The following is a 14,744-nucleotide window of genomic DNA, read 5'->3' as shown; positions in this document are numbered from 1 at the left end:
GCCCCTAATGCTATAACCCTGGTGGCAACAAAAAATAAGAAGTAAACAAAATGAACACCATTTTCTTAGCACTTAGCCAAGTTGAGACACAATCATTTTAGAGGTGGTAGAAATAGCTGTTGTTTATATTTGAAAACACAAAAAAATACGGTAACTTTGGGAGTTCTCATCACAAAAACGGTGTGTAGGGAAGTAGATGCTAACTAAACTTATATGGTGATAATTTTACAATATATACAAATATTAAAATCACTGTTGTACACTTCAAACTAATATGTGATATATACTTCAATTAAAAATTAAACAAAGATGGACACCTAAGAATAAGACAAGCACAAGCTGTATAATGCAGTGTAACATCAGTGAGCATATTACTGTAATAAGAAAACATATCTAAATGTAATAAGAAAATGTACAAAGCAAGTACTTAGGGAATTAAACAGATTGAGCAAAGATAACCAGAGGGGAGCTCATGAAAGATGGCACTGAGGTAGGTCTAAAACATAGCAAAACAGAAGTAGTTCTAGCAAAGAAAATTGGCTGGAAAAACAAAAACATGAGAGTCAGTGCTTGGTTACTACACTGGGTAGTGTGATTTTTAGGTACAAAGGAAAAATAGACAGATGATAGATAGCACTGAATTTAGCAACTCATGGAAAATCATTAAAGGTTTTGAACACATCAGTAATAAAATCAGAGCTGTACTTTAGAAAGAATAAGAATGCATGAAGCAAACTGTAAGAACTATGGTGGTTATCTTTGGGTGGTGGGAGGGTGGGGATAAGGGACTTTGGTGGTGGGTGTTACATACTATTAATAACAAATAAAAAAATTAAAAATGCACAAGCGTCTATATATGAGTATAGTTATGGGAATAACTATAGTTGTTTTTGATGATATATGTATGTTGAAAAGCAAAGGAGACTGGTAAATTGTCATGGTAGTCTTTTTCTAGCATCTTACAAAGATCCTTATTAGTTCCTTGGACCATGAGGAGGTAGGTACAAAGTAGATAGTGTACTGAGTTGAAAAACCAGATCTAGGTCACAAGGGTAAAATTTGCCACAGTCTATTTGACCTAAGGAAGTCACTCACTCTCACTGTGTCTCAATCTCCCTATGTGTGAGTCTATTAATTAGTCTTTTTGAAGTCAGGAGTCTTGAAATTCTCAAATTATTAGATGCTGGGACTGGAGCAAAAATAACAATAAATTTGTTATTATTTATTAAACACTTTACATTTGTTGCTGTGCTTGGCACATTACTTCTTTCATTTATTCCTTAAAAGAATCCTGTGAGGTATATATTTTTCTGTTTATATGAGAGATGAGAGAGCTTTAAGACTTAAGTAATTTACCCAGGATTGACCAGATGGCACTGTGACAAACACAAAATGGTATCTACATCTCTCTGAGTCTTTCTCCTTCCAGTATATCATGCAGTCTATTATCCAGTATACAGATAATGCTAAAATTTATTATTTTATTCTGAAAAATCACTGTCTATTTCAGTATCATTCTGTGGTACTAAAATCCCTTAAGAAACAAAGTTGGGCAAACATATAGTCCAGTAGTACACTCATCATTCATTCATTTATTCACTTTTTTCTTTTTTAAAAAATATTTATTTACTCCCTTTTGGTGCCCTTTATTGTAGTTATTGTTGTTATTGATGTCGTTGTTGGATAGGACAAAGAGAAATGGAGAGAGGAGAGGAAGACAGAAGGAGAGAGAGAAAGATTGACACCTGCAGACCTGCTTCACCACTTGTGAAGCAACTCCTCTGCAGGTGGGGGATGCGTGTGCTGGTCCTTGCGCTTTGCGCCATGTGTGCTTAACCCACTGTGCTACCTGACTCCCTCCCTCATTCATTTATTCATTCACTCAATTCACACACACCGAGCTTCCTCCGTACTTTGTATGGCATACTCCATGCTATACAATACTTGGTACAGAGTTTTAAAAGATGAATAAAGCCTATGTCTTCCCTCTGTGTGCTCCCAAGTTAGTAAATTACAGGTGGATGTAAGCAAAGATAAATGACAAAAGAATTTTGTATAAGAGTCAGTGGACATATAAAGGTACATGAAAATAATAATTTTGTATTTCTGCTATTAAATATTCACCTAGACACCTAAAAACTATAGTTATGTGGTCCCAAGAAACCTTTTTATATTACTGTTTAAACATTAATTTTTTAAAAAATTCATTTTATTTATTTTCCCTTTTGTTGCCCTTGTTGTCTTTTTATTGTTGTTGTAGTTATTATTGTTGTTGTTATTGATGTTATTAGATAGGACAGAGAGAAATGGAAAGAGGAGGGGGAAGACAGAGGGGGAGAGAAAGATACCTGCAGACCTGCTTCGCTGCTTGTGAAGCGACTCCCCTGCAGGTGGGGAGCTGGGGGCTCGAACCGGGATTCTTTTGCTGGTCCTTGCGCTTTGCGCCACGTGAGCTTAACCCGCTGCTACTGCCGGACTCCCCCTTTTATTTTTTTATCAGAGCACTGTTCAACTCTGGCTTATGGTGGTGCGGGAGCTTGAACCTGACTTTGGAGCCTCAGGCATGAGATTTTGTTTGCATAACCCTTATGCTATTTACCCTCAACCCAAGAGATCCTTTTATTTATACACACATCCTTCAAAAAGAAAAGGCTAATGGTTTGAGAGGTAGCACACTGAATAAAGGTCCTGGGTTCAATGCTTGGCATTGTATGTGCTAGGCAGCTCTCTCTCTCTCTCTCTCCCCCTCTCATTCTCTGTTTCTCTCTCTCTAACAATAGTTTGTACATGCATAATATTTCTCAGTTTTCTACACAATACAACCCCCCACTGGGCCCTCTGCCATCCTGTTCCAAGAACTGAACTCTCCTCCCCATTTCTCATAAATAAGTAAATCTTTAAAAAAAAAATCAGGTGCCAGGTTGTGGCGTACATGGTTCAGCATACATGTTGTAATACGCAAGGACCAGGTTTGAGTCTTCAGTCCCCACCTGCAGGGGGAAAGCTTCATGAGTGGTGAAGCAGGGCTGCAGGTGTCTCACTGTCTCTCTCCCTCTCTACCACTCCCCTCTCAATTTCTGGCTATGACTATCAAATAAAGATAATAATTTTAAAAAGCATAGTGTTCACTATAAAATGGAAAATTGGTCAAGAACTAAGATTTTGTTTGTATATCTACTGTCAAGATGAGATTACTAGTTTATTTAGAAAGCCTTTTCCTTAATCTGTTGTAAACTGTATTTGAACTATTATAAGCTTTGATTGCTATGGATACAAGTATCTTTACATATAAGATGAAGGATATATAAGAATATATACTAGACTGAGGAGATAGCCTAGTGGTTATGGAGAAACACCTTCATATCTGAGGCACCAAAGGTTCCAGGTTCAAACCCAGTACCACCAGAAGCCCACGTTTAGCAATATTCAGGAAAAAAGAAAGAGGAAGAGGAGGAGAAGGAGGAGGGAATATATATCTAGTGAGCAGAGTTTTAATTGGATCTATAAGTAAGAGGTTATTCTGTTGCTCACCTAAAATAATAGGGGACCAGAAGGCTCACCCAGTAGAATATACACTATCCCCTGAATGAAGACATAGGTTTGATCCCCAAGCCACCACACAGGGTGGTTTCATGAGTGGTGGGGTAGTGCTATAGTATCTCTCCTTTTATTTTATTTTTTTAAACCAGAGCACTATTCAGCTCTGGCTTATGGTGGTGTGCGGGATTGAACCTGTGACTCTAGAGCCTCAGGCATGAGAGTCTGTTTGCATAACCATTATACTATCTACCCTCCGCCCATATCTCTCCTTTTCTCTCCCTATTGACTACCCTCTATCTACTGAAAACAAATTACTCTGAGAATGGAGGAATTGTGCAGCTGTAGGGCCCAAGTGATAACCCTGGTGAGAAAAAAAAAAAGGAAGTCTCCTATAAGAGTCACAAAGCACAAAGCTGGCCCAGAAAATAGCTCACTTGGATAATGTGCTGCTTTGCCATGTGTACCACCCAGGTTGAAGCCCAGCCCCCATCACACTGAAGGAAGCTTCTGTTCTGTGGTCTCTTTTAGTCTTTATATATATAGTCACAAAACACTTTCATATAGAAGTTTTATTTCTGGCTTATTTATTTGTTTTGTTGACAGGTGGCAAAGACTACAGGAAAAGGTTATAAAGAAAAAAGTTTTTTTTTTTGCCTCCAGGGTTATCGCTGGAGCTCGGTGCCCACACTACAAATCCACTGCTCCTGAGGTCATTCTCTCCATTTTGTTGTTGTTATTGTTGTTATTATTATTGTTGTCATTGTTGTTGGATAAGACAGAGAGAAATGGAGAGAAGGGGAAGACAGAAAGGGGGAGAGAAAGACAGACACCTGTAGACCTGCTTCACTGCCTGTGAAACGACACCCCTATAAGTGGGGAGCCGGGGGCTCAAGCAGGGATCCTCAGGCCTGTCCTTACGCTTCAAGCCACGTGCATTTATCCTGGTGTGCTGCCACCTGGCCCCATAAGAAAAAATATTTTTAATTAAGACTTAAGTAAAAGAACCAACAGTTCTTGTTCATTCTCTGGTACTACTGGCACCAACACATACGAACACTGACAAGCAATAAGAAGTTTTATTCAGGCTAGCTTAATTTTAAACCAAACTAGATAGCAGGGTAGCTATTGAGACTACAATGACTTGAGTTTATATCACTGGAATGGTAAAGAAAGTGTAAAATGGGTTATTGCAAGGCAGGGAAAATAGCATAATGGTTATGCAAAAAAAAAAAAAAAAAAAAGACTTTTATGTCTGAGGCTCCAAAAGTCTCAGGTCCAATTCCCTGTACCACCATAAAGCCAGAACTGAGCAGTGCTCTGGTAAATATTAATAGTAATAATAAAGTGAGTTATTGTACTAACTGCACTGCACTAACATCCTCTTAAATGAAGAGACTAGTTTAAGAATTTCAAACCAAAAGAACTTGCTTTCAATGGTTCATAAAACCAACAACACTAAAAAAAAAACAAAAAAAAACAAGGGCAACAAAAGGGAATAAATAAATATTTAATATATATATTTAAAAAAAAAAAAGCAACCATGTGTTGTCCGGGAGGTGGCGCAGTGGATAAAGCATTGTACTCTCAAGTATGAGGTCCTGAGTTCAATTCCCGGCAGCACACGTAACAGTGATATCTGGTTCTTTCTCTCTCTCTCTCTCTCCTATTTTTCTCATGAATAAATAAATAAAATCTTTGAAAAATTTTTATCTGTCCAAACATTTCTATTACTTTGAATTCTTGAGTTGCCTAATCCTTTCAAGAGACAATGTCCTATGTTCCATATGTACTGAATGCATGTACCTTGCAAATAACCTCTTGAATTAGCTATTTTATTTGAATTCTAAGCAGGGCTCTGGAAAAAGAAATTTCATGTAAAAGTACATTTTAAGGAAACCATAGTATGTCCTGTTTTAAACTTGTATCTGCTGTTGTTTCCCCCCTCAATTCTATAACCTCTTATTTATTTATTTATGGCTTCCAGGTTTATCATTGGGGCTTGGTGCCACATTTCAAATCCACTACTTCTGTTTTTTTCCCTTTTCTCTTTTTTCTTTATTTGTTAGGACAGAGAGAAATTGAGAGGGGAGAGGGAGATAGAAAGGGAGAAAGAAGATTGACACCAGTAAACCTGCTTCATCACTTGTGAAGAGTCCCTGCTGCAGGTGAGGAGCTGGGGCTCCAACCTGGATCCTCTTCCTGGGTCTTTGTGCGTAGTAGTAATGTATGTCAACCAAGTGTGCCACGGGCTGGCTCCCTGTAACCTCTCTTTGACAGGTAGAGTCTACTTGATGGAAGTGTTATGTCCACATCAGGTGCCATATCCTCTAAAACCATATAGAACTGCTCTCTATCAGGTAGTAACAAATAAATCACCAAATGGGCCCTGCTTTGTTATGAGCAAGATCCCGGGTATGATCCCGGCCCATACTACATTAGTGGAAGCTTTGGTGCTGTGGTCTCTTTCACTCTTTGTCTCTGGTTCTACCTAAAAATAAATAAGTAACAAATCCCCAAATGGCACAGATCCTTCACCTGATGGAAAGGACTTCAGCATTTTGTCTTGAATGTAAATAAGCATCTCTATGTAAGCCATCAACACTATGTCTGTGACACTGAATGCAGCATTTTCTTCCTTCTTGGTTGAAACTGCCCATTACTGAGTGTGGGCAAAGGAGTCTGATGAGAAAGATTCTGAAGATATCTAAATAACTAGAAATTATTTATTTATCTATGTATTACATAGTAGTATTACAGGTATATTATTATATTAGGTATTACATTCTCCATTACCACCAGCACCACCACCACCACCACCACCACCACCACCACCACCCAAAGAATCATCTTAAAGGTTTGCTTCCGAAACAAAGAAAGACATCAGAGGAAAAGGGAAAGAACTAAGGAGAAGTAACATAAAGAGGAAAAAAAAAAAAAGCAGCTTAAAAATTTAAATACAGCGACCCAAAAGGTGATACATTGGACTCTCAGGCATGCAGACCTGAGCTTGTTTCCTGGCACTGGGTGGACCAGAATAATGCTCTGGTTCCCCCTTCCTTCATCCCTCTCCTTATAAATAAATAAATAAATATGTCTTAAAAAAATTAATACAGAGGGTCGGGTGGTGGCACATGTTACAATGCTCAAGGATTCCAGGTTCCAGCCCCTGGTCCCTACCTGCAGGGGGAAAGCTTTGTGAAGGTTTCTTTTTGTGTCTCTCCCTATCACTGCCTTCCCTCCCAATTTCTGGCTATCTCTAGCCAATAAATAAATAAAGATTAAAAAAAACTAATAGAAAACTTCTGGGTCCAACCATCATAAAGCCTGCGCATTCCAGAGGACATCGGAAAGGTAGCCCGGGCAGTATGAGCGCATCCCAAGGACTGGGGACAACGGAGACTGGTCATTAGTTTCATGATCACACAAGTCAGGGTAGGAGGCTGCCCCCATTCCCCCGCTGCCAAATCCCACCCCAGATTGCTTTCTAGGGTTTGTTTCAACATTTTTGACAGACACATACTTGCCTCCCTCCAGAAGAGCGTCCAGGGACTGGCTGAAGTAGGTTTAATCTGTCTTATCAACCAGCCCTGGCATCTTCCAGGATGGGAAACGTAACCGGGGATTGGAGCGACTGACTCCTCTGGACTTTGCAAAAAATTCGAGTGTGACCTGCCAACTGTCTCCAAGGCGCACAAGTGAAAAGGCGGGCAGGGCAGAGGCGAGCAGGGGTGCAGCTCCTCTAGATCTCCTCTAGATCTGCATCATAAACCCTGACACAGACCCGTTGCCAGTCTGAGAAAGTTTCCCAGCTCCGGGTAGAAAGAGAAAGAAAAATAATAAAATAAATAAAATAATAACATAATAACATAACATAACATAACATAACATAACATAACATAACATAACATAACATAACATAACATAACATACGCAGGGGAGCTCTCCCAAAGAGATGTCCTAACCAATCCGAAAATGTGGGGTCCCCGAAGAGATCACCCAAAGGGAGTGAGGGATCCCTTTCACTTCCGACCTCGAGAGTTAAGGGTGGAAAGTCGGAACCCCTCAATGTCAGGGCTTCTGCATCCAACCCCCAGGGGCTACCTGAGAGAGGCCGCACCCCAATTCTACGCAGATGCTGGGCCAGCGGGGCACCCGCAGAGGCTTCATTACATAACACCCCTCCAGCTCAGAGTCCCCCCAGTCCCAGGGCCCGGCTCCGGGGTGCACCCTGCGAGCAGCCCCCTGCACCCCGAGTCCCGCCCCTTTGGGTTGCCTCTCCTCTCTGGAATCCCCCTCATTGGGTGTGCACCCGGGCGCCCCGCCCCCAGCCCCCTCGGGTCCTCTCTGCACAGACCCCTCAGCCCTTCTTGGGGTCTCTGGGCCCCTCATTTGCCCTCCCAGTTCCTCTCTTCAGACCTGCCACCTCAGAGCCTCTTGGGGTTCCTGTCCTCTCAGACCTTCTGTCCTGGCTCTTTTAGGGGTCCCTTCTCCTCACACCTGCTGTCCTGACCCTGCTTGGGGTCCCCTCAACACAGAAGCTCAGAGTCAGTCTCTCTGGGGACACCCCTCTCCAGACCCCCCTCCCCAAGTCTTCTCAGGGTCCCTTCTCCATAGATAGGTGCCCCAAATCTTCTCGGGACCCCCCCAAATCATCTAGGGGTAACCTCTCCACAGACAGGTCCCCAAGTCCTCTCGGGCCCTCCACATCCTCTCGGGGTCCCCTCTCTGCAGACAGGTCCCCCAAGTCCTCTCGGGATCCCCCCAAGTCATCTTGAGGTCCCCCGAGTCCTCTCGAAGCCCTCCAGTCCTCTGGAGTCCCCACAAATCCTTTCGGCACCCCTCAAAATTCCTCTCAGAGTCCCTCCCCCAAGTCTCTCGGGGTCCCCACTCCACAGATCAGCCGCCCCAGGTCCTGTCAGAGTCACCCCAAGTCCTGCCAGGGCGCCCCAGATTCTCTCAGAGTTGCCCCAACTCCTGTCAGGGTCGCCCCACGTCCTGTCAGAGTCGCCCCAAGTCCTGTCAGGGAGCCCCAGGTCCTGTCAGAGTCGCCCCAGGTCCTGTCAGAGTCGCCCCCAAGTCCTGTCAGGGCGCCCCAGGTCCTGTCAGAGTCTCCCCAGGTCCTGTCAGAGTCGCCCCAGGTTCTCTCAGAGTCGCCCCACGTCCTCTCAGAGTCGCCCCAAGTCCTGTCAGAGTCGCCCCCAAGTCCTGTCAGGGCGTCCCAGGTCCTGTCAGAGTCGCCCCACGTCCTGTCAGAGTCGCCCCAAGTCCTCTCAGAGTCGCCTCACGTACTGTCAGGGCGCCCCAGGTCCTGTCAGAGTCGCCCCAAGTCCTCTCGGGGCCCCGCTCCACATCCCCGCCGTCCGGCTGCTCCCGGGGTCCCCTCAGACCCGGGGGTCTCTCCCCTTCGGCACCGCCCCGCCGCCCCGGCCCGCGCTGACAACGCCGCGCGCTCTCACCTCAGACCTGCTGTCAGCACCTCGGGCCGCCGCCGCTTCCTCTCCACACTTGTCCCGGAGTCGCTGCGCCGCTGTCCGTCCCCTGGCGGGTCCCGCGGCTCGTGGCCGGTGCCTAGTCGGGGACGCCGAGCCTTCCGCGTAGCCCCCCGGAGCCCGCTCTCGCGATCAGGACCCGCCGCCGCCGAGCGCCGGGACCCTCCGCGGCCGTCGCTGCTGCTGTCCGAGGTGCGGTCCTGCCAGGGGTGGCCAATCGCACCCGACCGCTCTGAGCTCGCCCCGCCCCGATCCCGCCCCCTGCTCCGGCCACGCCCCCAGCTCGGCTCCGATAGGCTCTCTACTGACTTTCCCTGCTCGCGGGCCTCAGGACAAGGGCCGGATATAGGTACTTGACTAGAGGTGCCTAGGGAACCGAGCGGTCGATGGCGCCCGACGATTGGCAGAGCGAAGGTGGGCGGGGATGGAGGGGCGGGGCTTCCCCAGAAGCGGAAGACCTCCCAACTGCAGTTACCCACGCCTGGGGTGCGGTCATCCTTGTTTGTACAGTGCCAGGGTCAAAGTTCGCGGCACTCCTCCCAGTGCCTCTGCTTTTCCTAGTCCCGGGGCGGGGGTGGGGGTGGGGTGGGGGCTCCCCGGGACCACCCTGTTGAAAGTTTTAGGAGGTCCCATCTTCTGCTTGGTCTTGCTAAGTTATTCTGCCATGAGTTAATAGAGCAACCCCCCCCAAAAAAAAAAAAAAAACTAGTTTGAAATATTTCCCGAGCTTTAAGATCTCGTGTCTTTGACAAGGGAGTTGTCTTTCCTTGAAGTGCATTTTAACCGACTTCAGATCAATACTGTTGGGAGCAAAACTCTGTGACCCCAGTTGCACGCTTTGCACAGCTGCAAGTTGAACGTGGAGGGGGCATATTTAGATAGGCACAAGGATAAGGCTTTAAAATAGTCAATAATGATAGCAGGGAGATGAATGGGGGTCGGGAAACCCTTGTGTCACCTTTTCGCCATTTTCCAGGGCCACATATTTTAAAGCCTCTTGAGGAATATCAATCGCCCAACTTGAATGAGCTTTGCAACCTGTGATAACCAGAGTACCCCTTTTGACCCTAGTTGAAAGATACTGCCTGCTTGTCAAAGGTGAAAGTGTATCTTGTTAGAGCCATTCGTTCTTTTTCTCTCTTCCTTTCCTTTTCTTGAAACTGGATATGTTGATTACATCAACAGAGAAAAATGAAAACTGCTGCTAGCTCACACGTAAACTTCAGCCTTTTGCCAATGTAGGCTTTATGATGAAATTGTTTCATTTCAGGAACACATTTTTGATTCTAAGCCTGGTTATACGTACTTAAAGCTCAATTTCCGGACAACTCGCTTCCCCCCCCCCTCCCAGTGCTGAAAGAGTGAGTGTGTGTGTGTGTGTGTGTGTGTGTGTGTGTGTGTGTGTGTAAACCAAGTACTGCTCTGATCTTCTCTGCTTTGCCCTGGTTTATAGTGGTGCAGGGGATTGAATTTGGGATTTTGGAGCCTCAGGCATGGAACTCCTTTTGCATAATCATTATGTTATCTCCCCTGCCCAAAAGTTTGTGTTCTGAATACTACATATTTTCCCTGGTGATGGCTAGGGAGGGCATGTGGAAATGGGGCCAGTTGGATTTCACTTAAAGAGGTTTCTCAGAGTAATGAGCACTATTTTGAGAAAGGGACACAGAAAGACCTCAAAATGGCAGAACTTGGTTTTGAGGGAGCTTGAGAAACTGCCCCAAACCAAGTAACTGTAAAGGCTGTATAAGATCAGGAGTCGGGCAGTAGTGCAGCTGGTTAAGCACACAGCACAAGGCCCAGGAAGGATCCCGGTTCAAGCCCCAGGCTCCCCACCTGCAGGGGAGTCGCTTCACAGGTGAAGCAGGTCTGCAGGTGTCTGTCTTTCTCTCCCCCTCTCTGTCTTCCCCTCCTCTCTCCATTTCTCTCTGTCCTATCTAACAAGGACAACATCAATAACAACGACAATAATAACTACAACAACAATGAAAAACAACAAGGACAACAAGAGGGAAAATAAAATATTTTTAAAAAGGCTGCATAAGATCAAAATCAAGGGAGATTTTTCAAGTTTTGACTAGATTTTCCTCTAAAGAGTATTTACTAGTTAAAAGCCTAATAGCTCACTATAACTAATTAATATAATTAGTATAATTATCTAATATATAATTATATAATTGATAGGAGAAATGGGTTAAAATTTCAGTACTCTAGTGTCTAGTTTGTTTGTTCATGCTTAAAAAACATTTTCCTCTAAACTATTTTTAAAACATGAACATGAATAGATGTTATTTGCAATCAGGAAGAGAAATAAAACATTAGCGAAACGAAAATTCTATTGTCTTGAAAGGAAACCAATTAGTAATGAAATGATGTTCAACGTTCATTTTATCAATGAACTCTAACTTCTAAATTTTTGGTCTTATTAGGATTGCTCTGGATAGAAACTTGAGTTGCTCAATATAGTTGATTGTAAATAATTTAGATGTGACCTAACAGCATAGAAAAAGAAAATAGGGAGTAGGGTGGTAGCACAGTGGGTTAAGTGCACGTGGCAGAAGGCTTAAGAATCCCGGTTCGAGCCCCTGGCTCCCCACGTCGCTTCACAGGTGGTGAAGCAGATTCTTTGGTGTTTGTCTTTTTTTTTTATATAAATCTTTTTTTTTATATTTAATTTATTTATTCCCTTTTGTTGCCCTTGTTATTTTATTGTTGTAGTTATTATTGTTGTTGTCATCGTTGTTGGATAGGACAGAGAGAAATGGAGAGAGGAGGGGAAGACAGAGAGGAGGAGAGAAAGACAGACACCTGCAGACCTGCTTCACCGCCTGTGAAGTGACTCCCCTGCAGGTGGGGAGCCGGGGCTCGAACCGGTATCTTTATGCCGGTCCTTGTGTTTTGCGCCACCTGCGCTTAACCCGCTGCGCTACAGCCCGACTCCCGGTGTCTGTCTTTCTTTCTTTCCCTCTCTCTTTCTTCCCCTCCTCTCTCCATTTCTCTCTGTCCTATCCAACAACGACAACATCAATAGCAACAATAATAACTACAACAATTCTTCTTTTTCTAGCGTTTGTCCTTCTTCCATAGCCAGTCAACAGCGTCAGGTTGAGCCTGATGTAAAGTTTTGAGATCTCCTTTGAATCTGGAGAGGTGGCAGTCGTTGACTATGTGGGTCATACAACAATAAAACAAGGGCAACAAAAAGGAAAATAAATAAACTTTAAAAAAAAGAAAAGAAAAAGAAAATGACTTCATCCATTGGACAAGGGGCATTTTTCAAATTCTGGTGTAAATCTAGACAGTGAATCCTGAAGATAACTCTTATTTAGAAGGAGCTTCAAGCGGGTTGGGACGGTAGCACAGCAGGTTAAGCGCATGTAGCGCCAAGCTACAAGGACTGGCTCAAGGATCCTGGTTCAAGCCCCAGGGAGTCGTGCCAAGGTGGTGAAGCAGGTCTGTAGGTGTCTTTCTCTCCCCCTCTGTTTTCCCCTCCTCTATTTCTCTCTGTCCTATCCAACAATGACGATATCAATAACTACAGCAACAACAAGGACAACAAAAGGAAAAATAAATAAATAAATATAATAGCTTTAAAAAATTACTGAGCTGGGGGGGGGGAGTGAGTACAGGTCCAAAAAGGATGACAGAGGACCTAGTGGGGGTTGTATTGTTATGTGGAAAACTGAGAAATGTTATGAATTTACAAACTATTGTATTTACTGTCGAATGTAAAACATTAATCCCCCAATAAAGAAATTATTTTTTAAAAATTACTGAACTTGTCAGAGGATGTTAATAGGATATCATCCTTGAAATTCTTGAATTTAGTAGGACGAAAAATCCCTCATGGGCGGAGCTAAGGATTTAATTAAATCAAAGTAGAAAATAATATATTTTACAATAAATGAGATGAGGTTTTTTTTTCCACTTATACAAGATTCTGTGGGTGTCAATTCAGGGAGACATCAGCAGAAAGATATTAATTGAAATAGTAGGTTTCACATCTTACAGCTGTGTTAAACTTTACTTTTATAGAGCGATTTGGGGACCACATACAGGGTAGGGTTACTTTGCAAAAATGACTAAATATTTCTAGGCTTTTTTTCTCTTACCATTTTTTTTTTCCTGTTGTGCTTGATTAGACAGGAGACACACTAAATGAAGCGTTAAGCTGTGCTGACAACACTGTCCTCTTCTACTCAAGGGAAATCACATTAATTAATCCATGCAGATACTCAGCTTTCTTGTGAACTGCAGAAAAATCAGGCTTGCTTGTTTTTTTAATTTATTTTAATATTTCTTCCTTACATTAGCCTAATTAATTTCCTGTAGACAAATGCTCTGCTTGCTCTGTTGCAAATTTGGCTAGCCAGCTATTGGAATGGTTTAAAACTACCTCTTAAAAAATTAATATTCTAGGAAACACGAGGCAATGGTACTGTAGGAGGGGCTGAAGCTGAAAGTCTAGACCAGGAGGCAACCATTTTTTAAAATGCAAATGACAACTCTTTCCCCCCTCCCCACCATTAAGCAGAACATCTTGTTGAGTAAACAGACACAAGTAGACAAAAAGGATTTACAGATCCAAGGATGCAAGACCATCGTCCTCATCTTTATTTTAGCTCTTAATCTAGCAGCGATTTAGTCAGGTTAGAAGCCAAGCTCCTTTTCTTCGTGAAGATCACGCCAACTCTACCTGCCTAGGGTTTCCTGATCTATTTAAGGGGGAGCATGTAGTCCCCTGGGTTATAGGTTCCTGCACCTGCCAAGCACCTTGCAAACCCCATCTAGAGTCCCCATTAGCGTTTTGGCTCCTGGCGCCGCCTGGCGGTCGTTCTCGGCAATCGCCTTAGGGCTCCGGGGTCCTAGCCGCCACCAGGGCTGCCCAAAGATGTGCCCAACTCCAGGTGTCTTGCCGCCGCACCTTCTCACTCTCTGTTGGGATCTAAGAGAGTGACGGGTGTGTTAGGGTGCAAGTGAAGGGGGCGGCGGGCAGCCTGGCCGCGCACGCAGGAAGGGCGGAGTCCGGCGCTTTTTGGACAGCCCGCGACCCGGAAGTGGCCGTCGGCGCGAGGCCCCCGTCGTCCAGCGCGGGCGCGAGGGGCCGGAGTCTGGCGGCGACGGGGGCCGGGGACGCGGGCGGGGTCGCGGGCGGGGACGGCGCGGCTCCCGCGGCTCCTGTCGGCGGCGGCCGACTCCGCGCTTCTCCGGGCTGGGGGCTCGTTCGTCCGCCGTCCGAAGCGCCATGAGTGCGGCGGGGCTGCTGGCCCCCGCGCCGGCCCCGGCCGGAGCGCCGCCGCCCCCCGAGTACTACCCGGAGGAGGACGAGGAGCTGGAGAGCGCGGACGACGACGAGCGCAGCTGCCGGGGCCGCGAGTCCGACGAAGGTGCGTCCCGCCCGGGCTCCGGGGTCTCCCTGCCCGCCCCTCCGGCCTGCTGGGGACGCGGGAATCGTGCGCCGCGCAGTGTCGGCGTGCGGAGACTTAGCGGACACCCCCCCCCCCCCAGCCGCAGCTCTGGGCGCACCGGGCACTTTGCACCCGGGGAGAGAGAGAGAGAGAGAGAGAGAGAGAGAGAGGAGAGGGAGAGGGAGAGGGAGAGGGAGAGGGAGAGGGAGAGGGAGGACTGGATAGGTTCCCTTCTTTTTTTTCTTTTTAATTTTTTTTTTCTTTTTTGCATTACCTTTACTTAACTGGATAGAAACAGAAATGGAGA

General features: G+C 45.2%; 2 protein-coding genes across 5 annotated transcripts in view; one reads left to right on the top strand and one right to left on the bottom strand.

The window, feature by feature from the left end:
* TAOK3 (TAO kinase 3) overlaps positions 1–9,271 on the bottom strand; it is a 214,518-nt gene extending 205,247 nt beyond the window's left edge. For 3 of the 4 annotated variants that reach the window (XM_060193012.1, XM_060193011.1, XM_060193013.1), the window contains exon 1: positions 8,997–9,270. The gene's annotated coding sequence lies outside the window, so the exon portion shown is untranslated. Of the gene's footprint in view, positions 1–8,996 lie in introns of all 4 variants that reach the window. The other variant, XM_060193014.1, reaches the window with a different exon arrangement.
* Positions 9,272–14,195: 4,924 nt separating this feature from the next.
* SUDS3 (SDS3 homolog, SIN3A corepressor complex component) overlaps positions 14,196–14,744 on the top strand; it is a 40,486-nt gene continuing 39,937 nt past the window's right edge. The window contains exon 1 of the mRNA XM_060193009.1: positions 14,196–14,416. Within this exon, the coding sequence (XP_060048992.1) occupies positions 14,275–14,416 (142 nt within the window). The 5' untranslated portion in view covers positions 14,196–14,274. The remainder of the gene's footprint in view (positions 14,417–14,744) is intronic.

The sequence above is a fragment of the Erinaceus europaeus genome, chromosome 6 (genome assembly GCF_950295315.1).
Source record: "Erinaceus europaeus chromosome 6, mEriEur2.1, whole genome shotgun sequence".
Classification (NCBI taxonomy): Eukaryota; Metazoa; Chordata; class Mammalia; order Eulipotyphla; family Erinaceidae; genus Erinaceus; species Erinaceus europaeus.
Note: the sequence above shows the minus strand (reverse complement) of the source record. Positions and strands in the feature narration are given on the sequence as shown.